The following is a 26,913-nucleotide window of genomic DNA, read 5'->3' as shown; positions in this document are numbered from 1 at the left end:
AATAAATGAAAACAGCACAGAATCTGGAGCCCAGCAGCCAGGGTTCAGATCCTGACTCCCACTCATCTCTGCTCCTCTCTTCCCGTCCAGTCTATGAGACTGGTTGCACTGGGTTATTGGGAGAGTCAAAAATTAATATTTCTGGGTACACAATAAGCTCTATATAAGTGGTTATTAAACAAAAAGTAAATGAAATACATGACCACATTTCATTAGTGATGATACAGTACAGCAATTCTGCTCTAAATCAGGAGAGTGCTCTCAGATGGATTTTATCCATTTTCTTTCATCTACTATAGCAGCTCTGAATTTAATGCAATTGTTTACCAGTCCCTAACATTTCCAGCTCAAGGTTTATTTTTCTATCAACAAAAACTATGTTTGAACTTTACAAATTCCTATCAATCTTCTACTCTGCTATAATAAATGTTTTTTATAAAACATATATGTAAATGCATTATTTCACTGCTGTGATTTCATTAAGTTATCTCCATTACCTTCAAACACCTGGCACATCACACAAGGGCTTTGCCCCATCTCCTCCTCTCCTGGCACTTCTCCCTAGACCCCTGATGAATCACAGAGAATCAGCATTAGGGATGCATTCTTGTGCTTCTGTATTCTTGAATCATATAAACTAAGCATTCTCATGCTTTTCCATATTGTTACTTCTTTTTCCATCTTGAATAAAATAACTTTTGCCTCCTTCAATTATCATTTCCTCAACTGATTTTTTTCAACACAAACAACACATTTTTCTACTTATAAAGCCCACTTAGCATTCCATTCTATCAAGAACATCCCATTCCTCTCTGTATGTTGCTCCCATATCAGATATCACATTGCATCTTATATACGAGGTCTGACAATTAAATTTGCGAACTTGTTGCAATGATGTTGCTAACTCTTTTTGACATTAGAGGGATTATTCATTATGAATTTGTACCAAATGGACAAACAGTTAACCAAGTTTACTATTTGGAAGTGCTGAAAAGGCTGAGTGAAAAAGTTAGACAACCTGAACTTTTTGTCAAACATTCATGGCTCTTGAATCACAATAATGCCCCTGCTCACACGGCACTGTCTGTGAGGTAGTTTTTAGCCAGTAAATAAACAACTGTATTGGAACACCCTCCCTACTCACCTGATCTGGCCCCCAATGACTTCTTTCTTAACATGAAGATAAAAGAAATATTGAAAGGAAGACATTTTGATGACATTCAGAGCATCAAGGTGTAATATGAGGACATCTCTGATGGCCATTCCAGAAAAAGATTTCCAAAATTGCTTTGAAGGGTGGACCACGTGCTGGCATTGGAGCATAGCTTCCCAAGAGGAGTACTTTGAAGGTGACTGTAGAGATATTCAGCAATGAGGTATGTAGTACTTTTTCTAGGATGAGTTTGCGAACTTAATTGTCAAACCTCGTATGTATTTTTTTTGAAAGTAGGAATATGCTGAGGGCAGAGATTATCGTATAATTCATATCTGGCTCTGTTAATGTTATACAATATTTGCAAATTGATGCATGTGTGGGGTTTTAAATGTACTTTCTTGTACACAAACTGCATTTTCATAATGGAATATATCTAACATCTGTAATTTCTGCAAAATGCCATACACACACACACACACACACACACACCCACACACACACAGGAAACCCCCATATAACACAGCACTCCTATGACATGGTTTCGTTGTAACACGTTTCGAGAATTGTGGAAAATCCTCATACAACACAACACCCTAGAACAGGGTTTCACTCTAAAATGGTTTGAGAATTAGAGAAATCCTCAAACAACATGGAGCTTAATAAAAGCTTTTAAGAGCAAAAGATATCTCATTTGAAATTAGGGAAATCCCCGAACAACATGGAATGCAGTAAAAGCTTAGCAGTGATGACAAAGAAAACATTATTTAATACATATTAATATGTTATAATTTTGGTGAAAATTGCTTTAATAAAGATATTTCTAATTATAAACATATAATAGTATTTTTTTTTAAGTTTGGAACCTAACCTCCTTTTTTGTACTACCGTGTTTCCCCGAAAATAAGATCTAGCCAATCAGCTCTAATGCATCTTTTGGAGCAAAAATTAATATAAGACCCAATCTTATATTAGGTAAGACTCAGTCTTATATTATAGTAAAATATGACCAGATTTTATGTTAATTTTTGCTCCAAAAGATGCATTAGAGCTGATTGTCTGGCTAGGTCTTATTTTCAGGGAAACATGGTAGTTCTTTGTTTCGTATAACACGGATTCGCATAACACGACGTTTTTAGAAACCCAAAAACTGTGTTATATGGGGGTTACCTGTATATGTAATATGTATATTTCATTCTAATAAAAAGCTGCCCCATTCTCTCATTATCTCAAAACCAAAACATGAGTTCAGAGCCTGTATTTTCTTTATAGACAACTATCTAATAATTAGGGGACATTTTAATTTTACATATTATTTGAATGTTGAATGAATGAAGATTGAACACATTTGAAATGTGATGAGAGAAGCCTCATAATTGTTTAGTCCTTCAAACTTTCCCTGGGTGATCTTTTATATCTTTTTGATGTATAACAATAATGTATTTATGGGTTCTTTCATCCTACAAGTTGAGACAGAGCATTATTTGTGAATGGCAGCTCTGCCATTACACTTCTGGGGGCAAAATGCACCAAATGAAAAACCAGCAAATGAGCTCAATTCTGTTCACCTGGCTTTGATGTTATTTTATACCCCTCTCTGCCCCTGCCACCTCAGAGTATCCTAATGTTGGCTCCTAGCGAAGATCACATTATAAGCACAAGAAACTCATGTGAAAATGTAGAAAACTGTGTTCTGTATTAAGGAAAATATAATTTGCTGTGGCTGAAATATTTTTGTCCTTTAGACATATCCACTGGAGTTCTGTTCTAGAATAGATTAATTAGTGGTGCCTGCTGTGCACCAGTCTCAGAGGAGTTAAGAATATCATCCTTGCTCCAAACAAAGCATGTTTTTCCTTAAAATACATCATAACCCTTGCAAAATAATTATAAAGTATAATGTCATATGTGATAGAGGGTACAGTGGCATGTATTAGTGCATACAAGTAGGTTAAAGCAGTTTACTAAAAGAGTTATCTTTGGAGGTTGCCTTATCTAACTGTATGCTTATCAACATTATGGAACATTTCTTTAAAGAAACAAAATCTTAGCAATCCACATGTAAATTTCTATTTCAAGACAGAGGGAAAGTCTGGCATTATTTGTCTGGGACGTTGTGTTCATTAAATGCTAAGGATATATTAATATATGTATTTCTATGAGCAGATCCCTTTATCTAAATTAAGAATAGTTCAATAATTATTAAATAAAAGTGTAATTGCCAAAGTAGTCATTATTCCTGTTGACTTGTTGGTTCAGAATAACATCCGGAGATTTCATTCTGTCTCTAAATAATTTCTTTTTATATCTCTGACAAACGGGAACATTAAGTGCAGTTGCTCGGGAGAATCTGCCTATTTATCTGGATGATACTATAACACTGGCATGCTTCAGGAGTGACAAGATTCATGGACTTCTCTAGTGATTACTAAGCTTCTGATTTAAAGCCATATAGTACAAGTTCAGAAGTCTTTCTTCACAGGTTGTTTCACAATTCCCAAAGAGGTGTGAAGCAAAAACTGTGGATTGGGAATAAAAAATCATGGGTCTCAAACCAGGCTCTGTTTTTAATTAACTGTATTAATTTAGACAGTTCAGGTCACCTCTTTATCCTTGTTTTTCCATCTGTATAAAGTGTGTGTGTGTGTGTGTGTGTGTTGGCAACTAGAAATGATTAAATAGTGGAGGTTAGAGAAGATGTTAAGTAGGTATGTTTTCAGATTTAAAATTCTATAATAGAGACAAGAGTAATTTAGTGGTTGCCTGGGCCTGAGGGGTAGGCTGGGGAGATGGTGGTAACAGGTTTCTTTTTGGAGTAATGAAAATGTTCTGAAATTATAGTGATGGCTGCACAACTTTTAATATACTGAAAAACATTTAATTGTACACTCTAAAGGGTTGAATCGTATAAAATATAAATCGTATCTCAATAAAGCTGTATCTCAATACAAAAATTTTATATATAGAAAAGTAGTAAACAAAATTTTCATTTTTTCCAATATGGTGTATAAACTATACTCCTTATTTTCCAAATATTTATGTGGATTTTCTGACATAATCTCTATTATCTGGGACCTGGGTGTCTACTTTATGTGAAATGGTTATCTTTTTGTCTGTACCTACATTAAGTATTGTTTCAGACTTATCAGAGTGCATTTCCCCTAGTTCTCAAATGTTATTCATCATGTTTTACAGTAAATACACCATACAACTATAATCTATAAGTATAATTATTTTCTCTGTCTTTTTTTTTTTTTCTTTTTCCTGTCTGAAGACGAAGACAGGGATTTGTTTGCTGCAGGATGGTAATCAGGAGCCTTTCAAAGTCCGACTGCACCTAGCCAAAGATATTTTGATGATCCAGGAACAAGATGTGATATGTGTGTCTGGTGAGCCTTTCTATTCTGGTGTAAGTAGATTTTACTTCCGTTGAAGATTTTAGTTTTTTGTTTTTCTTTTGTTTTTCATTAAAATGCTTAAAACTTATTAATGTATTTTACTTTTACAGTCTAGTCAATCACCCTGAATATAATTTTTGTCTACATTATTAAGTAAGCAGTGTCTTTGTATAAGTACCCATACTTGAGTCCACAGCCACACACTTTGTGTCCAGTTCTAGTTTGGTGTCTCATTGACTTCTAGTTGTCTACGTGTGACTGGAGTGACACCTGTATTTTCTGATCATGAGAGATTGGTTGTATTCTACCTTTTCACACAGAGGATTAACATGGCAGTTTTTCCTGCCCTGACCTTCTCTCACATGTTGACCTTCTGGAGGTGGTGCAAGGGGGAGCCCCGTTCTTGGCATCTAGGAAGCATAAGGCTTAAGGTAGTGATCACTGAACTCAGTCTTTCTTTCTTTTTTTTTTCTTTTTTCTTTTTTTCTGTCTACACCAAGTGGCTTTACACCAGGGGGCTATGCATGAAAAATTCTATGGACCTCGTTGATAGACTTATGCTTGAGTGTTGTAGCATGTTCTATCTAATGCTCTAAACAGTAGACATAGTACTATGCTGCTATTCTAACCTCATAAATGATCAAACTCATTGGTCTGCTAACTAACACTGAAGTACCATGGTGGAAGATATTTTATGCAAAATTAGATTAAATTCAACAAAACAATTTCATAATAAAACAGAACAATTTTAATTTATCATTTTTTTGTATAATAACATTAAAGACATCATCATAACAGTGTTCCCACATGTGATTTCAGAAGAAAATTATAGCAAGTATCAAACAGTTGGTTTCATGGATTCCCCAGACATTCGTAGCTATTTAGCAGGAAGATTTCTTTCTTTTTTTTAAAATTAAAGTTTATTGGGGTGACAATTGTTAGTAAAGTTACATAGATTTCAGGTGTACAATTATGTATTACATCATCTATAAACCCATTTTGTGTTCACCTCCCTGAGTCAGTTCTCCTTCCATCACCATATATTTGATCCCCTTTACCCTCATCTCCCACCCCCCTCCACCCTTACCTTCTGGTAACCACTAAACTATTGCCTGTGTCTATGAGTTTTTGTTTCTCATTTGTTTGTCTTGTTCTTTTGTTGTTTTTGGTTTATATACCACATATCAGTGAAATCACATGGTTCTCTGCTTTTTCTGTCTGACATATTTCACTTAGCATTATAATCTCAAGATCCATCCATGTTGTCACAAATGGTTCTATTTCATCTTTCCTTACCTCTGAATAGTATTCCATTGTGTATATATACCACAACTTCTTTATCCATTCATCGAAGGACATTTTGGTTGTTTCCATGTCTTGACCACCGTAAATAAAGCTGCAATGAACGTTGGAGCTCACGTGACTTTATAGATAAATGTTTTCAGATTTTTTGGGTAGATACCCAGGAGAGCGATTGATGGGTCATATGGTAATTCTATTCGTAGTTTTCTGAGGAACCTCCACACTGCCTTCCATAGCACCTGCGCCAGTCTGCATTTCCACCAACAGTGTATAAGGGTTCCTTTTTCTCCACAGCCTCTCCAACACTTGTTACTATTTGTTTTGTTGATGATAGCCATTCTAACTGGGTTGAGGTGATATCTCATTGTGGTTTTTATTTGCATTTCTTTGATGATTAGTGATGTTTAGCATTTTCTCATATGTCTGTTTGCCATTTGTAAGTCCTCTTTGGAGAAATGTCTCTTCAGGTCCTCTGCCCATTTTTCAATTGGGTTGTTTGTCTTTTTGTTGTTGAGTTGCATGAGTTCCTTGTATATTTTGGATATTAGCCCCTTATCGGAGGCACTGTTTGCAAAAGTCTTCTCCCATTCAGTTGGTTGCCTTTTTATCTTGTCGATGGTTTCTTTTGCTGTGCAGAAGCTTTTAAGTTTGATGTAGTTCCATTCGTTTATTTTAGCTTTTACTTCCATTGCCTTTGGAATCAAATTCATAAAACGCTCTTTGAACCCAAGGTCCATAAGTTTAGTACCTATGTTTTCTTCTATGCAGTTTATTGTTTCAGGTGTTATGCTTAAGTCTTTGATCCATTTTGAATTAATTTTGGTACATGGTGACAGTAGCAGTCCAGTTTCACTCTTTTGCACATGGCTATTCAATTCTGCCAGCACCATTTATTGAAGAGGCTGTCTTTTCTCCATTGTATGTTTTTTGCATCTTTGTCAAAAACTGTCTGTCCATATTTATGTGGTTTTATTTCTGAGTTCTCAATTCTATTCCATTGGTTTACATGTTCATTTTTCTGCCCAAACCATGCTGTTTGATTATTGTTGCACTATAGTACAAGCTAAAGTCAGGGAGTGTGATACCTTCAGCATTTTTGTTTTTTCTTAAGATTGTGTTGACTATTCGGGGTCTTTTGTGGTTCCAAACAAATCTGATGATTTTTTGTCCTATTTCTTTAAAAAATGCCATTGGGATTTTGATGGGGATTGTATTAAAACTGTATATTGCTTTGGATAATACGGCCATTTTAACTATGCTGATTCTTCCAATCCATGAGCACGGAATGTCTTTCCATTTCTTTGTGTCTTCTTCAATTTCTTTCAAAAATGTCTTATAGTTTTCAGCATATAGGTCTTTCACATCCTTGGTTAAGTTTATTCCTAGGTATTTTATTGTTTTTGCTGCAATTGCAAAAGGAATTGTTTTTTGTATTTCTTTTTCTGAGATTTCATTGTTAGTATATAGGAATGCAATGGACTTTTGTACGTTGATTTTGTAGCCAGCAACTTTACTGTATTCGTTGATTGTTTCTAACAGCTTTTTGGTGGAATCTTCAGGGTTTTCTATGTATAGCATCATGCCACCTGCAGTGAGTGATAATTTAACTTCTTCATTCCCAATTTGGATACCTTTTGTTTTTTTCTCTTGCTGATGTCTTTGGCTAGGACTTCCAACACTATGTTGAAAAGCTAAGGTGATAGGGGACAGCCCTGTCATGTTTCTGAACATAGAGTAAAGGGCTTCAGTTTTTCACCATTAATTATGAGATTAGCTGAGGGTTTGTCATATATGACCTTTATTATGTTAAGAAATTTTCCTTCTATACTTATTTTAGTAAGTGTTTTAATCATAATGGATGTTGTATCTTGTCAAATGCTTTTTTTGCATGAATTGATATAATCATGATTTTTGTCCTTTATTTTGTTTATGTGATGTATCACCTTGATGGATTTGCGTATGTTGAACCATCCTTGTTCCCCTGGGATGAACCCAACTTGGTCGTGATGAATAATGTTTTTAATGCATTGTTGCGTTCGCTTTGCTAGAATTTTGATTCGTATTTTTGTATCTGTATTCACCAGATATATTGGTCTGTAGTTCTCTTTTTTTGTGTTGTCCTTACAAGGTTTTTGTATCAGGGTAATGTTGGCCTCATAAAATGAATTAGGGAGTACTGTCTCTTCTTCAAGTTTTTGGAAGAGTTTGAGCAGGATTGGTATTAGATCTTCTTTGAATGTTTGGTAGAATTCACTAGTGAAGCCATCTGGTCCCAGACTTTTGCTTTTGGGAAGGTTTTGGATGATGGATTCAATTTCCTCTACTACCTAAGCTGGCTATTTCATTCTTAATTTCTTTTATTGAGTTCTTAATCTCAGAAATTCTATTTGGTTCTTTATCAAAATTTCAATCTCTTTGGTAAAATGCTCATGTTGTTCTTTGGTTGTGTGTTGGAGTTCATTAAACTGCCTTTCTGTGTTTTCTTGTAACTTGTTGACTTTTTCAGAACTGCAATCTTGAATTCTCTGTCATTTAAGTCACACATTTCCATTTCCTTAAGTTCATTTTCTGGAGACTTTTCACTTTCTTTCTGAGCTGTCTTGTTGCCTTGGTTATTCATGGCAATTAATGATTTATTTTTCTCTTCCTAGACATCTATTGGAGTGGGTTCTGCAACAGGTTGTTAGGAAGAGGTCTTTCTTTTGTTTTCCGGTACGTGTTGGTAGAATGTTTTATTTTCTCTCCGACTACAATCTTTTGTTCTCTCTCACAATGTTGTGGTATGTTTTCTCTGCACTATTCCAGCTTCTCACACAATGGGGGGGATTTCCTGGAAGGCAGGCTTCTCCTCTGTTAATAATTTGCCTGGGCCATAGGGTACCATGTCCTTTTGGGGATGCGGAGAGCTTTTGAAGTTCCAAAGCTTTTCCTGCACCAGATTCAGAGCCCGTGTGTTTCAGCAGTTCTTTTTACTCCTGCAGGGATCCGCCTAGATAGGTGGGGCCAGGGCGGGGTGAGCTGTGAGAGGTGGCCCAGAGCAATGGCGGCAACCACCACCACAGCCAGTTCTGCTCCCACAGTTCCCTCCCCTTTGACGGAACTAGTTGGGCTGTGAATCTGTGTCTGCGGATCATAGTTCTCAGAACTGCAAATATTCTGTTCTTTTGATTTGACACTGCTACTGTTCCGCTTCTAGCACTGGGCAGGTGGGTGTGGGGCGAGCTCTGGAGGACAGAGAGGGGGTGGCTAGGATCAGTGCCTAAGGCTTCTCTTCTCTGCTCAGCAGTGAGGGCTTAAACCACCATTTTCAGTCTTCTTCCTTCAGTCTTTGCTCCGAGGTCTCTGCTATGAGCTTTGGGTTCAGCCATGTTATATACTGTCCCCTCAGCCCTGTGCGCCATAAACGGAGCTCTAGCAGTCCGATTTCTTCCCTCTCCCACAGTTGTGGTATTTCCGGGATGCAGTGAGCTCGAAGCACTGAGCTAGGTCTGCGTCCTGAGCCCGTGCGGCTCCATCTCCGCATTTCTCCATTCCCTCCTCCCTTGATCGCATAATATGCCCACCTTTAGGTGAATTCAGTAGTGAGCCTCTTCGTCTTGTCTGTCTGTTCTCCAGGGAGTCCTTTGTGGAGTTTTAGTTTTTCAATTTGTTGTAAATTCCAGGGGAGATTTCCAGAGGCTCACCTCACGCCGCCATTTTGAAAAAATCCCCAGCAGGAAGATTTCATTTGTAGCTTATTAACAGGCCTACCTTGGAGTGTTTGTTTGTTTGTTTGTTTTTTAAATTAGTTTCAGGTGTACAAAACAATGTACTAGTTAGATATTTACACCCCTCACAAAGTGATAACTCCCCTACCCCAATCTACTCCCCGTCTGACATCATATAAAGCTGATAAAATTCTATAGACTCTATTCCTTATGCTGTACTCCGCATTCTGCACTGCTGTGGTCAGGCATCTACACCATCCTTGAAGTGGTCTCCCTAATAAGACAAGTGTCCATGGGATACCCTACAAAATCTTTACAACATTATCAATTACATTCCCCAAACTGTCTTTCTTGTCCCCTTGGCAATCTTGTGGTTACTGACTATGCTTTCTAATCCGCTCATCTTCTCCTTCATCCCCGCCCCCCTCCCATCTAGCAACCCTCAGTTTTTTTCTCTATATCTCTGAGACTGTTTCTGATTAGCTTTTTCATTTATTCTATTCTATTCTTTAGATTCCACATATAAGTGAGATCATACGGTATTTGTCTTTCTCTGTCTGATTTATTTCACTTAGCATAATGTTCTGTAGGTCCATCCATATGGTTGCAAATTGTAAGATTTAATTCTTATTTATGACCCAGCAATTCCAGTCTTAGGTATCTATCCAAAGAAATCCAAAACACTAATTCCAAAAAAATATATGCACCCCTATGTTTATCTTGAAGTGTTTTTGTTGGTGGTGAATAATGCTGAACTTTCCATCTCACTTCTCACTAATATCTTATAGGAGTCACATAGATCCTACATCAATATGTCCTTGCTAACTAAAGATAATGGGCGTTTTGCAGTATTCTTATGTCACAGACCATTTAAATTATCCTGAATCACCAGTCTTGCTGTTAAGGCTGATTACATTGTTCCCATGGGGTTGCTCTTTATTTCTTTCAATTAAGGAAAGAATAGTGCCTTTCCTTCCTTCCTTCCTATTCTTTCTTTCATTTATTTTACTGAATAAATATGTTTCATATAACTCTCTGGAATCAAATATTACACAGATCAGTATAATTTTGTAATTTGTAAAATTCATTATTTCAACATTGAAATATTTTTTTTTAAGTTTTGTGGTCAAAATACCTAATACATAGACCTAATCTCTCTTTTGAAAAGAGTGTTAGAAAGAACTCAAACAGAATTAAGGAGAAATATCCCATGATAATGTTAGCAAATGCAAAAAAAAAAAAAAAAAAAAAAATTGGCAAAATTTGACACACATTTATAAGAAATACTTTCTGCAAAGTATAAATAAGATGGAACTTCTGTGAGTTACTAATGTTTTATTTAACATTAAATATAGTCTCTGAGTTTGAAAGTAAGTCAAGATCATCAATTGCCTCATTTCTACTCAATATTGTTTTGGTCGTACAGCAAGTCAGGAAATGGAAATAAACAGCATAATAATTGGAAAGAGTTAAAACGGTGTTATTTTAGATGTCATAATGATGTACATAAAAAAGCCTAAGGAATAAAATAAAAATAAAAATAGAATAACATGTAAATTTAGCAAGGTTGCTGGAAATAATGGCCAACTCCAAAGTTAATTGTATGTCTGTAATTTTTAACAAACAAAATAAAAATGCAATTCACAATATATCAAAGGTATCTCTTCAGAATAAATTTAATAAAATGTATATAAAGCTTCTACCTTGAAAACTACAAAACTGTGATGAAGAAAATGAAGATAAGTAAACAAATACATGTAGAAATATAGCACAATCATGAATTAAACACTAAATGTTGCTAAGTTTTCACATCTTCCCAAATAATCCAATTTCAATCAAAACCCAAAAATGTTTTTGTAGACATTGCCAAGTTGATTCTAAAATTTACACGAAAATACAAAGGACTTAATATAGCCAAGACAATGTTGAATAAGATCAAAGTTGGAGTGTTTATACTTCCTGATTTCAGAACTTAATATAAGACTACAATAGTGATATTGTGGTAAATATAAGCACATGAATCAATGGAACATTTTAAAGACTACAGAAACAAACCCAAACTTATATGGTCAATTGCTGTTTTTTAATTGTGGTAAATTATACATAACATAAAATTTACCATTTTAACCATTTTTAAGTGTATAATGTACCTTTAAGTGACACAGAGTACATTCCCATTGTTGTGTACCTACCATTGCTATCCATCTCCAGAACTTCCATTATTGCATACTGAAACTCTGTACCCATTTAACAATAACTTCCTGTGCCCTCCTCTCCTCAGGCCCTGGTAACTACTGTTCTACTTCCTATCTCTATGTATTGACTCATATAAACAGAATCACAATATTTGTCTTTTTGTACCTGGCTTATTTCACTTCGTATATTGTATCCACGTTCCATCCTCATGGACTAGAATTTCATTCCTTTATAAGACTGAATAATATTTCATTGTATGTATATACTGCACTTTGTTTAACTTGTTTATTCATCCACCCAACAATGAACATTTAGGTTGTTTCCACCTTTTGGCCCTTGTGAATAATGCTGCTATGAACATGTGCATACAAATATCTGAGTCACTGTTTTTAATTCTTTTGTTTATGATCCCAGAAGTAGAATTACTGGATAAAATGGTAATTCTCTACTACTTTGTTGCTTACTCTATTATCAGATATGTGGTTTGCAAATATTTTCTTCTAACCTATGGGATAGCTTTTTTTCTGTTGTTTCCTTTGATACATAAAAGTTTTTCATTTTTATGAAATCTAGTTTGTCTATTTCTCTTTTGTTGGCTATACTTTGGTGCTGTATCCAAGAAATCATTGTCAATTTCAATGCTATTAATATATTATCTTATATTTTCTTTTAAGAACTTCTAGTGTTAGCTCTTGCATGTATGTATTTAATCCTTTTTAAATTAATTTTTACATGTGGTGTTAGGTAAGTGTCCAAATTTATTCTTTTGCAGATATATATCCAGTTTTTCTAATACCATTTGTGTTTTGGCACCCTTGTTGAAAATCACTTGACCATGTGTGAGGTTTTATTTCAGGACTCTCTATTCTACTCCATTGGTCCATATGTTTATCTTTATGTCAGTACCACACTGTTTTGATTACTATAGCTTTTGCCAAATTTTGAGATCAGACAGTGCATGGCATCCAGATTTGTTCTTTTTCAAGAACAATTTGGTTAATTAGAGTTCCTTGAGATTACACCTAAATTTTAGGATGGATTTTTTTATATCTGTAAAAAAATCACATTGGGATTTTGGTGGAGATAGCACTGAATTTGTAAATTACTTTGGATACTATTGGCATCTTAGCAATATTGAGCCTTCCAATCCATGAACAAGGGATGCCTTTTCATTTATATATGTCTTTAATTACTTTCAGTAATATTTCGTACATTTTAGTGTATGTCTTTCACCTTCTTGGTTAGTTAATTGCTAAGAATCTTGTTCTTTTTTATGTTATTAATGGAGTTGTTTTCTTAATTTTCTTTTTTGATTGTTAATTGTTAGTGTATAGTAATCAAACTGATTTTTGTGTGCTCACATTGTATCTACTAATCTGCTGAAAACTATTTTTAGTTCTAATGAGTGTGTGTGTGTGTGTGTGTGTGTGTGTGTATGTGTAATCTTTAGGCTTTTTACATATAAGATCATGTCATCTGTGAACAAAGATAATTTGACTTCTTCGTTTATAATTTGATACTGTCTATTTCTCATTTTTAAAACATTTCTTAAATTTTCCATTATAGTTGACACACAATAGTATATTAGTTTCAGGTGTATGACACAGTGATTAGATTTTTATATAACTTACAAAGTGATCACCCTGATAAGTCTAGCACCTAACACCATACATAATTATTACAATATTATTGACTATATTCCTTATGCTATATTTTACATCTTAATGAATATTTTGTAACTACTCAGTTGTACTTCTTAATCTTCTCCACCCATTTTCCCAAAACCTCTCTCCCCAGTCCAGCAACCATCGGAATGTTCTCTGTATCTGTGAGCCTGCTTCTGTTTTGATTGTTTGTTTATCCTGTTCTCTATATTCCACATATAAGTGAAATTATATGACATGTGCCTTTCTCTGTTTGACTTACTCCACTCGGCACAATACCCTCTAAGTCCATCCGTGTTGTTGCAGATGGCAAGATTTCATTATTTTTATGTCTGAATAATATTCCATTGTACATATGTACCACCTCTTTTTTATCCATTCATCCATTCAGGGACACCCAGGTTGGCTTAATCTCTGCTATTTAAATAATGCTGCAGTGAACATATGGATGCACATATACTGTTTTGGGTTTCTTTGGATAAATAGCCAGAATTGGGATTACTGGGTCCTTCTTTGTCTCTTGTTATAATCTTTGTTTTAAAGTGTGTTTTGTCTGGTATAAGTATTGCTACCCCAGATTTTTGGTTTTGCTTTGTTTTTGTTTCCATTTTCATGAAAAATATTTTTCCATCTTTTTACTTTAAGTTTGTGTGTGTCTTTAGATCTGAAGTCAGTCTCTTATAGGCAATATAGGTAAGGGTCTTATTTTCTTAATCGTTTAGCCACCCTATTTTTCATTGGAGCATTTAATCTATTTACATTCAAAGTGATTGTTGATAGATATGTAGGTATTGGCATTTTTTTATTCATATTTTTTGTCTTTTGTTTTCTTCTTCTTCTTAAAGATGTCCCTCTAACATTTCTTGTAATACTGGTTTGGTGGGGATGAACTCCTTTAGCTTTTTCTTGTCTGGGAATCTCTTTATCTGTCCTTCCATCCCAAATGATAGCTTTGCTGGGTAGAGTAATTTTGGTTGTAAGTCTTTACTTTCATTAGTTTGAACATTTTGTGTCAATTCCTTCTGGCCTGCAAAGTTTCTGTTGAGAAATCAGATGACAGTCTTATGGCTGCTATTTTCCCCTGGTCACCTGAGCCAGGTGCTTCAGGGTTGTCCCTTGTGTGGTTTATGTTTGCCCTTTTGTTGTAATTTGCTTCCTTATTGCTATTTGTACATCAATGGGAGGGATTGACCCTCAGGTTGATTGATTGTGAGGACTGGCTATGACTACAGTGGACGAGCTACAGTGCAGGGGCTGACCCTACAAAGCAAAATTATCTTTAGCAGGGCTCTGGTGTCTGCCAAGTCTGCCTTTTGGATGTCTAGCCCTTGAAGGTGGCTGGGTGGTACTTGGTCCAAAGCCCGCAAATGGGTGTGCTGGCCTCAGGGACTTCTGGGAAGGGCTGTGCTATAAACCATGTTCAGCTGCAGCCTGTGTCCTGCCAGGATCCACCTGGCATAAGCTACAAAGCAATCTGCAGATGGCCAACACACTTACTGGGCTTGGAGGTGCCTTGAGACACCAAGCCATGAACCAAGGTCAGCTGCCACTAATGCCAAGCTTGGGGCTGCTTTCAAAGGTGTGGGGCATGGTGACATCAGATGCTGCTTGTTTGAGGTTTCTGAACCTTTGAGAGATTTTAATACAGTCAGCAGCATGAGTCAAGTCAGGCCATTTGTATGGAAAAGGCACTAGAAGTGGCTTGGGAGGGCCTATAAGTTGGATGGAGTGGGGTTTCAGGGAATCATCAGGGCAGGATGGTTGGTGTTGGCTAGATTGATAGAGACTCAGATATGGCAACTGCCTGCATATACACACTGGTCGGGGGAGGGCTCAACAAAAAAACAATGGATTCTACCAGCATTTCTCTCTGGTTGAAATCTGCCCCTCCAGCCCTCACCCTGAAGCCAGAAAATTCAGTTCCTTCCTATATTTCCCTGGTTCATGTCAAGCTGCTCCTGCAGCACTAGAGCTCATAACAATTGAGTCCATTAGTGAGTAAGTCTATGAATGGGCCCTTTAAAAAGAACTCCTGGGACTCCAGCAGCTCTCTGTCTCACTGAGCCACAATATCTGCAGGTTTTCACAGCCAGAAGTTGTGGGGATTTCTGTTCCCCACACTGGAGGCTTGTACTGGGAAGCCTGGTGTGGGGTTGGAACCCCTCTCTCCTCAAAGGGGAATTCCACAGCTGAGATATCCCTCCTAATTTTTATCCACCACACACAGGTGTGGGCACAGCATGTTCTGTGTCTCTGCCCAGGCTAACTAGTCTCTAGGTGGCTTCTATATGACCTTAATTGTAGGACTTCTGTTCAGATAGACTTCAAACAATTGTCAATTTTGGTTGTTCTGTAGTTTAGTTGTAATTTTGAGGTGGTCATGAGAGGAGGTAAGGATAGTACTTATCTACTCTGCTCTCTCAAGCCAAAATCAATACTTTCTATTACATGTATTTTTTCCTTGCCTAATTTATCTAGCTAAGACATCCAGTACTTTATTTAAAAGAGATGGTGAAACTAGGCATCTTTGCCTTGATCCTGATTTTACAAAATAAGCTTATGTCCTTCACTTTTTGAGTATAGTTTTACCTGAGGGCTTTCTATATTATATATGGCTATTATTATACGGAGGCAGTTTTCTTCTATCTAGTTTGATCAGTGTTTAAAGGTTTTGAATTTTGTCATGAAAGGGTATTAAGTTTGTTAAGTGTTTCTTTCTGCATCAGGATGATCGTGAGTGTGTGTGTGTGCGTGCGCGCGTGTGCGCCCTCGTGCATGTCTCCTCCATTCTGTTAACATGGTGTATTGCATTGATTGAATTTCATATGTTGGATCATCCTTGCATTTCAGAAGTAAATCCCATTTGGTCACGATGTATAACCATTTTAATATGCTACTGACTTTGGTTTGCTATTATTTTGTTAAGGATTTTTGCATCAATATTCATAAGGGATACTACAGTTATATTCTCTTGTGTTGTTATATTCTGGTTTTGGTATCAAGGTAATGTTGGCCTTAAAGGATGAGTTATGAGTTTTTTGATCTTCAATTTTTAAAAAGAGTTTGAGAAGAACTATTATAATTCCTCTTTAAATGTTTAGTAAAATTCACTGATAAAACTATCAGGTCCACAACTTTCTTCATTGGGAGGTTATAATTACTGATTCAGTATCATTACTAGTGTTAAGACTATTCAAAATTTCTATTTCTTCATTATCCAGTCTTAGTAGGTTTTTTGTTTCCAGGAATTTGTCCATTTTATCAAGGCTATCCGTTTGTTCTTAGTAGTCTCTTTGAATTATTTTTTATTTCTATTAAAATGTTAGTATGTTCTCACCTCTATTATTTTTTTTTAATTTTTCAATTACAGTTGACATTAAATGTCTTATTAGTTTCTGGTGTACAGCATAGTGTTTAGACATTTATATAACTTATTGATCCCCCAATAAGTCTTGCACCCACCTGATACCATATATAGTTATTACAATATTATTGACTATATTCCCTAAGCTGTACTTTACATCTCTGTGACTATTTTGTAACTGCCAATTTGTACTTCTTAATCCTTTCACCTTTTTTCACCAAGCACCCCAAATTTCCATCTGGCAACTATCAGTTTGTATCTATTACTTTGTTTCTGTTTTGTTTGTTTATTTTGTTTTTTTAGATTTCACATATAAGTGAAATTATATGGTATTAGTCTTTGTTTGATATTATTTAACCTAATACCCTGTAGGTTCATCCATGTTGTCACAAGTGGTAAGATTTCATTATATTTTATGGACAAGTAATATTCCATTGTATATATGAGGTGTGATTTCAAAATATAGTGAACGTTTAAATTAAAGATATATATATATATATATATATATATATATATATATATATATATATATATGTGTGTGTGTGTGTGTGTTTGTGTGTGTGTAAGTGTGTATAACAGTGAAAGACACAATGCCATCAATCCCGCTCAAAATACTCCCCCTCTCTTCGAACACAATTATCTGATCATTGTTGCCACTTTCTGAAGCAGTTCTGGAAGTCCTCTTTTGTGAGTGTCTTCAGTTGCACTGTCCTGAATCCATTCAAAATGTTTACCCTTCATGGTCATTTTTACTTTGAAGAAGAGCCAGAAGTTGCACCATGCCAGATCCAGTGAATAAGGTGGATGAAGACACACCATAATATTTCTGTTTGAGAGAAATTGCCATACTAGAAGCGATGTGTGACACAGAATCTTTCTTTCCATTGTGATCACAAAATACAATCAATGTTGCTGCTGAGTGCCATACAATGGAAAGGCAGGGATCTTCAATACAGGAAGGGATGTGTCAAACCTCAGGAACAGTGTGTGACAATTTTCAACTTGTTTGATGCAGTGAGTCAGGTGAGAGCTACTGTTGAGAGAAGGTGTATTTTAATGTGTGCCGTAAATCATCCTCCATCATGACAATGCTCCGTGTCACATATCACTTCTGGTATGGCAATTTCTGTCAAATAAAAACATTACAGTGTGCCCTCATTCACCTTATTCACCAGATCTGGCACCATGTGACTTCTGGTTCTTCCCCAAAGTCAAAATGATTCAGGATGTCCAGGCAGCCATGACAGCACAACTAAAGACACTCACAAAAGAGGACTTTCAGAACTGCTTCAGAAAGTAGCAAGAATGATGGGATAAGTGTGTTTGAAGCAAGGATGAGGATTTTAAGGGGGATTAATGGCAATGTGTCTTTTACTGTAATACATTTTTAAAATTTAAACAGTCACTGCATTGTTTGATCACACCTTGTATGTATTACATCTTTATCCATTCAACTTTTGATTGGAGCATTTAATCCATTTACATTTAAAGTAATTACTGATAGTTATTCCTATTTTATTGTTTTATGATTGTTTTTATATTTCTTCTGTTTCTTTTTTATTCTTGTGCTTTATTCTCTTATATGTTGATCACTTTCTTTAGTGTTGTGTTTAGATTCCTTTCTATTTATTTCTTGTATATCTCTTGTAGATTTTGGTTCGTGGTTATGATGTTCCTTATGCATGAGTATATGGAGTTATTTTAGAAGGTGTTCAAATTTAAGCAACGATCAAGTGAAAATAGATTGCTAAAAACATAGCTCACCTTTATTTTTGATTTTAATAATTGGAGTCTTCTTTTTTCTAAGCCAATCTAGGAAACATTTGTGATTTTATTAGTATTTTGAAAGAATAAATTTTTTATTTTATTGATTTTTCTCTACTGTTTTTCTATTCTCTATTTTATGTATCTCTGTTTGCATCATTATTTCTTTCCTTCTGCTAGCTTTCTGTTTCGTTTATTTTTCTATTTCTTCTAGTAGTAAAGTAAGGTTGTTAGTTTGAGATCTTCTTTTTTAATGTAAACTTTAACAAAAGTTTACCCTCTTGGTGCTACTTTCACTGCATTACATAAATTTCGTTAATCTGTACTTTCTTTTATATTCATCTTTTCTAAGTATTTTTATTTTCCTTTGTGATTTCTTCTTTTAGCCACGAGTTGCTTAAAATTATTTTGTTTAATTTCCACAAATTTGTGAGTTTTCACTATTCCTTCTGTTATTGACTTCTACTTTCATCCTGTTGTGGTCACGAAAGATATATCTTTTTAAATCTATTGAGACTTAATTTGTGGCGTATCCTGGAAAATAGTCCATGTACACTTCATAGGAATGCTGGCTTTTGAATGAGCTATATTTTCCCGTTTGTATGTCTTGTGAATTTTTGTTGAAAACTGGATATTTGACTCTAACAATGTGATAACTCTGGAAATCAAATTTTTCCCCTTTCCTAGGGCTTGCTATTTTGGTTTGTTGGCTACTTTAATTTTCATAGACTGTCTTGGTCCAAGGATTAGCCTAAGGTGTCAACCTGAGGTCTTCTCAAGTCTTTTCTGAGCCTATGTCATTTGCCAGGCATTCACTGTAACTTTACAATTTCCCCAAATATACAGTTTCTTTTGAATACCCCATTTCTTAAATGTCTAACACCAAAAGAGGAAAAAGAAAATAATGAAGGAGAGTGACGTTTCTAGCTCTTAAAGTCTCTTGGAAGTCACTTTGGTCAACGGGGGTTGCAACAATGGCAGCTTATTTCTCTCTGTGCACCTCTACAATCAGAAATCGAAACTAGCAAACCCAATATTTAGAGTAAAGGGTCCCCAATATTTAGAGTAAAGGTTCCTTATTGCCTATCCTGTTTCCTATAACCTGCAAGCAAGATGCTCTAAGAACAACTACACACCTGCCTGTCATTGACAAGTGATGGGGGATGGGTAGTTACTATGGTTCTTAGACCTGAAATTGACCAAAATTAGATCCAATTTACCATCCAAGCTTTCTCCTGAAAGCTGCAATACTTACAATAGATTTCAAAATTCTGAAATAATTACATCAACAGATTCAACCAGTGTAATTTTTATCTAGGTAGAAAGAAGGATTCCTGGTGCTTCCAAGTCCCCTGTCCTCCCTAATGTGATTGGTCATTTTTTTTTTTTAACAAATGTCTGAAATCAGTTGAAAGGAGAATAAAAATATTTTTGATAAATATTATAGCAATAAAACAACTCAATAAATGTATGGAAAAGAAAAATTACAACTGACCCCTACCTCATATATATTACAAACATTTTTTAGATTAATATTACATTAAAATGTAAAACTAAAACCAATAAGCATCTAGAAAAAATCATAGAAAATAATTTTGTTTAGGGAAGGACAAAATTTTCTTAGGACAAAACAATACTAATAAAATTAAAAATAAGGTGTTAAAATGAACTTAATCAAAACTAAGCACTTTTGATCTTTAAAAAAAAAAAAAAAAACTTTTAAGAAAATGAAAATCCAAGTTGTTTCTACCCAGTTTTCCATGGTAAAAATTGGAGAAAAATTCCCTGGGGTTCTGTTAAGGGAAGGGGGAAAGAACCATTTTGAAATACACAACACTATTCTTAACAAAGCCTGACCTCAGGAGAAACTAGTTAACCAGACCCTAAGCTTCTGTGGTATTACCAAACTCTAAGTGACATGAGGAAGGAAAATACCCAATTCTAGCCCACTCTAGCCATCCTGCTCTACATAAGGGAGAAGGACAAAGCTGAGAAGCACTTGTGAGATTCACAGTCCAAAAGCAAAGACTCTTTAAAAGACTGGGACATAATCATAGAACTATAGAACACTTCCCCTTCCCCCATCTCACCATGTGGGGACAGAGTCCCAGAGAGCAGTTTCCAGGCCTCAGGTGGACAGGTGCTGGCTTAGGTAGTAAATGGTCATCACCTGTGACTAGTTGGCCATCAGCTGTTACCGGTCAGCCATTAGTCACTAATATAACTGCCGTGGCTAAGCTAGCAAGAGTGGATTGCAGATTGCAGAGAGGTATGGATTGCAGTTAGTACAGCAAATTGCAGTTGGCAAGTGAGGTTGGTTTGGCAGAAAAGGGAACAGTGGGTTGCAGATCGTGTGGCTCCTGCTTCCTGTGTCTCTAACCCAGCCACTAGCGAGAATATAGTGGTATGACTCCCCTATCTATGGCTTTGTGGGTGTTCGTTTTTGGCCTCACCATATCCTGCCTTCTTATATGGAGAGCGGGAGCTGAGACCCCGCCTGACACCCTGCATGACAAATGGCACAGCGAGCAGGGTACGGTGCTGGCCGAAACTCTCCGAAAGGTAATGGAGAAGTTTATATGTATGAAGCTTGTGAGGACGCAGTTTACATGTATGAAGCCCTCACAGGAAGCCTGTGAGGAGTAGTGCTGGGAACAGCAGGTGCGGTCTGTTTGGGAGAAATATTACTCCTCGGTGAGTTGGTGGGTCTCTCAAGCCACTGGATGGCACGCCACCCTGTTGGCTGGGGCGAGCGTCACCTTCTTTTTCGTGGTCCGCTGCTGCTGTGGGCTCCTAGAGTTGTGGGCATCTGATGCTGAGCCCTCCACCCAATCGGATGCCTGGCATGGCGAGCAGGATTTCGGCTAGGTAGGAATGGTGTCTGACTCTGGGCAGGAGGACAGGTGGCCCCCACACAGTGTGCGGTACCCGGTAGCCACTGTTTTTAGAAATTGGACCCCCGAGGAGGGGTGGGCAGACGTGGATGGCTCTCCGGCCAGCGTGGAGAGAGCCCTACAGGTTCTGGCTGGTTTTGGATACTGCCCCTGCAAGTGCTTTTGGATCCTTGGTTGCCATTCTTAAACCCTATGTGGGGCAGCGGATCCATGAAGTTACCATCACCATGGCCACCCTAGGGGATGTTGAAAGCCAGCAGCAAAGGAAGTTAAAACATGAGGACCGAGAAGTTAAGACCTGGAAGCCCAAATCAAAAGTAAGGGGGTGAGGTCTTGGGCCTCAGAGAATTACACGCATGCAGATGTGGTGTAATCTCATGGCAGCAGGGGTTGATCGAGAAAAAATAGACTGACAACCCAATGCACTCTTGTTGGAATTTTGGAAACAGTTGCATCCGGAACAGCAATTCCAGAGAAGCCTAAAGGAAAAGTACGGGAAAGTGCAACCCGTGTCCCTCCAGGACTTCATGCAGCCACTTGAGGTCGACTCCTTTCAGCTTGATTAGGGGTGGGACCAAGGTACCCGGTCAGAGAGAACAAGCAGGGACCGGAGGCCCCACGTGGAACTGTCCATACATTGGTCCCCTTCTAATGTGCAGAGGGTTTTGGTTCTAGTTGACACTGGCGCAGACTGCAGTCTTGTTTATGGGAACCCAGAAGTGTTCCCCGGACCAGAAATCTGCATTGATGGCTACGGGGAAAAGATTGTGAAGGTAAAAATGGTTTCCTTACCACTGGGTATAGGAAGGCTTTCCCCCCACCCGTACCTACAAGGTGTATGTCTCCCCCATTCTGGAATATATTCTAGGAGTGGACGTGCTACATGGCCTCAGTTTCCAGACATCGGTGGGAAATTTCCGTCTCAGGATCCGGGTGATGAAAGTGGTGACACTCGGTCATGCTCACCACCCTCCTCAAGTGTTGCCGCAGCCCTGGCGCGTGGTTACAGTGCGACAGTACCACCTGCCAGGAGGACAGGAGGAGATTGGTCGTACAATTTTGGAATTGGAGAAGACACGTATTGTGAGGCCGATGCATAGTCCTTTTAACTCCCCAGTATGGCCTGTCAAGAAGCCAGATGGGACCTGGCGAATGATTGTGGACAATAGGGAGTTAAATAACGTGACACCACCTTTGCGCACTGCAGTGCCTTCAATACACAATTTGATGGATCGTCTGACTGTCTGCCTGGGAATGTATCAGTACGTAGTGGACTTGACAAAGGCTTTTTTATCCATTGACATTGCACCTGAGTGTCAAGAGCAGTTTGTTTTTACTTGGGACAGGCGGCAATGGACTTTTCAAGTCCTTCCACAAGGATACTTGCATAGCCCCACTATCTGGCATGGGCTCATAGTCCAGAATTTGGCACAGTGGGATCGCCCATCCTCTGTGGCCTTGTTTCACTATGTTGATGATATTTTACTAACATCTGATTCTCTTTCAGATTTAGAGCAAGCAGCTCCCTCTCTTCTCTGCCACCTAAAGTCACGTGGCTGGGCGGTGAATAAGGAAAAGTTTCAAGGCCCTGGCTTATCCGTCAAGATTTTGGGTGTTGTGTGGTCGGGTAAGACAAAGGTCATACCTGAGGGAATTATTGACAAAATAGAAACCTTTCCCTGATGAACCAAGGTCTCCCAATTGCAGATGTATTTGCATCTGCTGGGGTACTGGCGGGGTTTTTTACCCCATTTAGCACAAATGGCAAGGCCTTTTTATAACATGATAAGAAAGGGAGCCTCATGGGATTGGACAGAGGCTATAGAGCAAGTCTTTGTTGCCACAATATGGGCAGTGCAGCAGACACAGGCTCTGCAAGTAGTAGACCCTGGTTGCCCGTTTGAACTTGATGTTCACGTAACCCAAGAGGGGTACAATTGGGTCCTCTGGCAATGGCAGGAGCATCTCCGGTCACCAGTGGGATTTTGGTCCCAATTGTGGAAAGGAGTGAAAGTCCACTACTCTCTAATAGAGAAACAGCTGGCTGCTGTGCATGCAGCCCTAGTGGCTGCAGGAGCCATCACAGGAATGACACGGGTGTTGATTCTAACAACCTATCCCGTCCAGAGGTGTGTCCGTATGTGGACCCAGGAACCCAAAACGGTGGTGCCACAGACCACCACCCTTGCCAAGTGGGGTGCCTACTTGGAGCAACGTAGCAGCCTTAGTTCAAGCCCTTTGAGCACAAAGTTACAACAGGTCCTGGGGCCTGTGGAGCTTGTAGCCCAGGCTAAGCTAAGTGCTCTGCCTAGAGGGGAGGACTTGGAGCCCTCGCTCGACAAAGAAGGACAGCCCCCAGTACCTGAGGTGCCTGGTTTACTGATGGTTCTAGCCGAGGAGCTGCAGCCATTTGGACGGCTATTGGTGTGCAGCCCAAAACAGACACCCTTTGGTTTGATACTGCGATGGGCCAGAGAAGCCAGTGGGCTGAGCTATGGGCTGTGTGGATGGTAATCAGCCACGAGCCCTGGCCTCTAGTTATTTGCACTGACAGCTAGGCGGTGTTCCGGGTCTAACGTTGTGGCTCCCTACGTGGAAACACCAAAACTGGTTGGTAGGACACCGTTCACTGTGGGGTCAAGCCATGTGGCAGGACCTCTGGGACCTAGGGCAGAGAAAAGAGGTGACCCTAATGCATGTCACAGGTCACTCCCCTTTAGGGTCCCCAGGTAATGATGAAGCAGACGCCCTAGCACGGGTCCGATGGTTAGAACAGGCTCCTGCCATTGATGTGGCCCATTGGTTGCATAGGAAATTGCAGCACGCTGAAAGCCAAACCATGTGGCAGGTGAGCAGATGCTGGGGTCTGCTTTGAAATGGCAGGAGATAACAGATGCTTGGTATGACTGTGCCTCCTGTGCCTAAGATAGCCCCCAAAGGCGGAGGCTCCCATGGGAGACACAGCAGACTATGCGAGGGAGGGTGCCCCTCCCTCGCCGGCAAGTGGATTACATTGGACCCCTACCTCAGGCCCGCAATGCCATGTATGCGTTCACAGCAGTGGACACTGCTACGGGGTTGATGTTTGCTTGGCCGTGTCCGGCTGCGGATCAGCGGCATACAGTGGTCACTCTTACATGGCTGTGCACCCTCTATGGGTGCCCTCAAATCACTGAAAGTGACAGGGTTACCCATTTTACAGGGCAAGAAGTGCAGCGCTGGGCTGCCAGGATGGACATGCAATGGTTGTTTCATACCCCGTACAATCCAAAAGCAGCTGACATGATCGAATGATACAGCGGATTTTGAAGCAAGGCCTCTGGGTGTCAAAATACCCTCCCACAATGTGCTACTGGGCCTCGCATCTATGGGACATCATGAGAGTCCTGAATGAGAGACCACGGAAGGGAGGGCCAGCACCAGTAAAAGCTCTGCTACATCGAATGGCTGCTCCCATTCAGTTACAGATTACTACAAGTGAGACTCTGTTAAAGTCAGGCTATGGCAGAAATGGAAACATTTTGCTGCCAGCACCCACATGCTTGAAAGCAGGGGAACGGCAGCAATGGATTTGGCCCTGGCGGGTCAAAAGCCCCCACTGTCAGTGGTTGGGCCTGATAGCCCCACGGGGGGCTGGTTTGACTCATGATTTGCAAGTGACACCAGGGGTGGTGGCCAAGTGGCCGCTGCAAGTGACTGTGGTATATGGAAGTCCCAATGCTGGGATGATTTTGGGGGGAACCTATGTGTTCTCGTTAAGGCCTATTATGGGGTCCCCTGTTCTGTTACATGTTGAAACTATGCAAGGGACCCCAAGCACTGCCATAAAGTCTGGTACCACAAACTGGGGAAGGTGCCAGTGGCAGCAACCCTCCTTTCCCAGGACAAAGAACTGCCATGTATCTTCCTAAATGGAAGGGATTTGCCATTGTTGGTTCCAAAGACTACCACTATTTCTTTCCGCCCGTGTCTATAGACTAATATGGCATAGGGACCCTCCCAGTAGATTGTGAGGCGAGACCCTATAGGGGTGGAGTGTGGGGACAGAGTCCCAGAGAACAGTTTCCAGGCTCTTGGCCTCACATGGACAGGTGCTGGCTCGGGTAGTAGATGGTCATCAGCTATGACTAGTGGGTCATCAGCTGTTACTGGTTAGCCATTAGCCACTAATATAACTGCCATGTCTAAGCTAGCAAGTGCAGATTGGCGTTAGCACGGCGGATTGCAATTGGCAAGTGAGGTTGGTTTGACAGAAAAATGGACAGTGGGTTGCAGATCGTGTGGCTCCTGCTTCCTGTGTCTTCTGCTTCCTGTGTCTCCAACCCAGCCACCAGAGAGAATATAGTGGTATGACTCCCCTATCTATGGCTCCGTGGGTGTTCCTTTTTGGCCTCACGGTATTCTGCGTTTTTATGTGGGGAGTGGGAGCTGAGATGCTGCATGACACCCTCCATGACGCACCACCACATTAATAGTACCTATTGACAGAAGTTCCTATTACCCCATACTTCATATCTGGATACCAAGAAACTATCACAAGGCATACCAAAAAGGCAAAAGAAAAAAAATTTTTTTTGAAGAGACAATATAAGCATCAGAACCAGACATGTCATAGATGTTGGAATTATCAGATTGAGAATTTAAAACAACTGTGCTTAATATGCTAAGGACTCTAATGAATAAAATAGATAGCATGCAGAAACATATGGGCAATATAGGTGAGAGATGAAAATAGTAAGAAATAAACATAAATGCTATAGGTTTTTTAAAAAAAAATTAACAAAAATGAAGAATGCCTCTAACGGGCTTATTAGTACACTGAGCAGAGATGGGGAAAGAATCTCTGAACTAAAGTATGTAGCAACAAAATCCTCAAAAATTGAAAAACAGAGAACAAAGACTGTAAAAAAAAACAACCCCACAAAACCAGAACAAAATATCTGAGAACTGTGGGACAACTACCAAAAATATAAGATGCATGCGGTGGGAATACCAGAAGGAGAAGAAAGAAGTAGAAAAAAATATTTGAAACAGTAATGACTGACTGAGAATTTCCCCAAATTAATATTAGATGTCAAACCAGAGATGTAAGAATCTTAGAGAACGCCAAGCAGGATAAATAGCAAAAACCTATACCTACACATATTATTTACAACTACACAAAAGTCAAAGATAAGGAAAAAATACTGGAAAAAGCCAAAGGGAAGAAAACACCTTACCTATAGAGGAACAAAGATAAGAATTACAACTGACTTCCCCCTAGAAGTGACACAAGCAAGAAGAGAGTGGAGTGAGATCTTTAAAATGTTGAGGAAAAAAAAAGTAATAACATCAACCTAGAATGCTGTAGTGTGCAAAATTATTCTTTAGAAATGAAAGCGAAATAAAGATTTTCTGTGACCAAAACTGAGGCAATTTGTTGCCAGTAAAGCTGGCTTACAAGAAAGGAAAAAAACTTCTTTAGAGAGACA

The 26,913-nt window shown here is 38.6% G+C and overlaps 1 protein-coding gene across 9 annotated transcripts in view; it reads left to right on the top strand.

The window, feature by feature from the left end:
• Nucleotides 1-26,913, top strand: part of SNTG1 (syntrophin gamma 1) — an 817,517-nt gene that overhangs the window by 503,677 nt on the left and 286,927 nt on the right. For all 9 annotated transcript variants that reach the window (XM_074318426.2, XM_074318425.2, XM_019712572.3 and 6 more), the window contains one exon: nucleotides 4,428-4,562. In XM_074318426.2, the coding sequence (XP_074174527.1) occupies nucleotides 4,509-4,562 (54 nt within the window). In that variant the 5' untranslated portion in view covers nucleotides 4,428-4,508. The remainder of the gene's footprint in view (nucleotides 1-4,427; nucleotides 4,563-26,913) is intronic.

The sequence above is a fragment of the Rhinolophus sinicus genome, chromosome 7 (assembly GCF_057876585.1).
Source record: "Rhinolophus sinicus isolate RSI-liver-muscle chromosome 7, RSI-T2T, whole genome shotgun sequence".
NCBI classification, from domain to species: domain Eukaryota; kingdom Metazoa; phylum Chordata; class Mammalia; order Chiroptera; family Rhinolophidae; genus Rhinolophus; species Rhinolophus sinicus.
The sequence above is the reverse complement of the archived record's forward strand: the minus strand, read 5'-3'. Positions and strand labels throughout refer to the sequence as shown.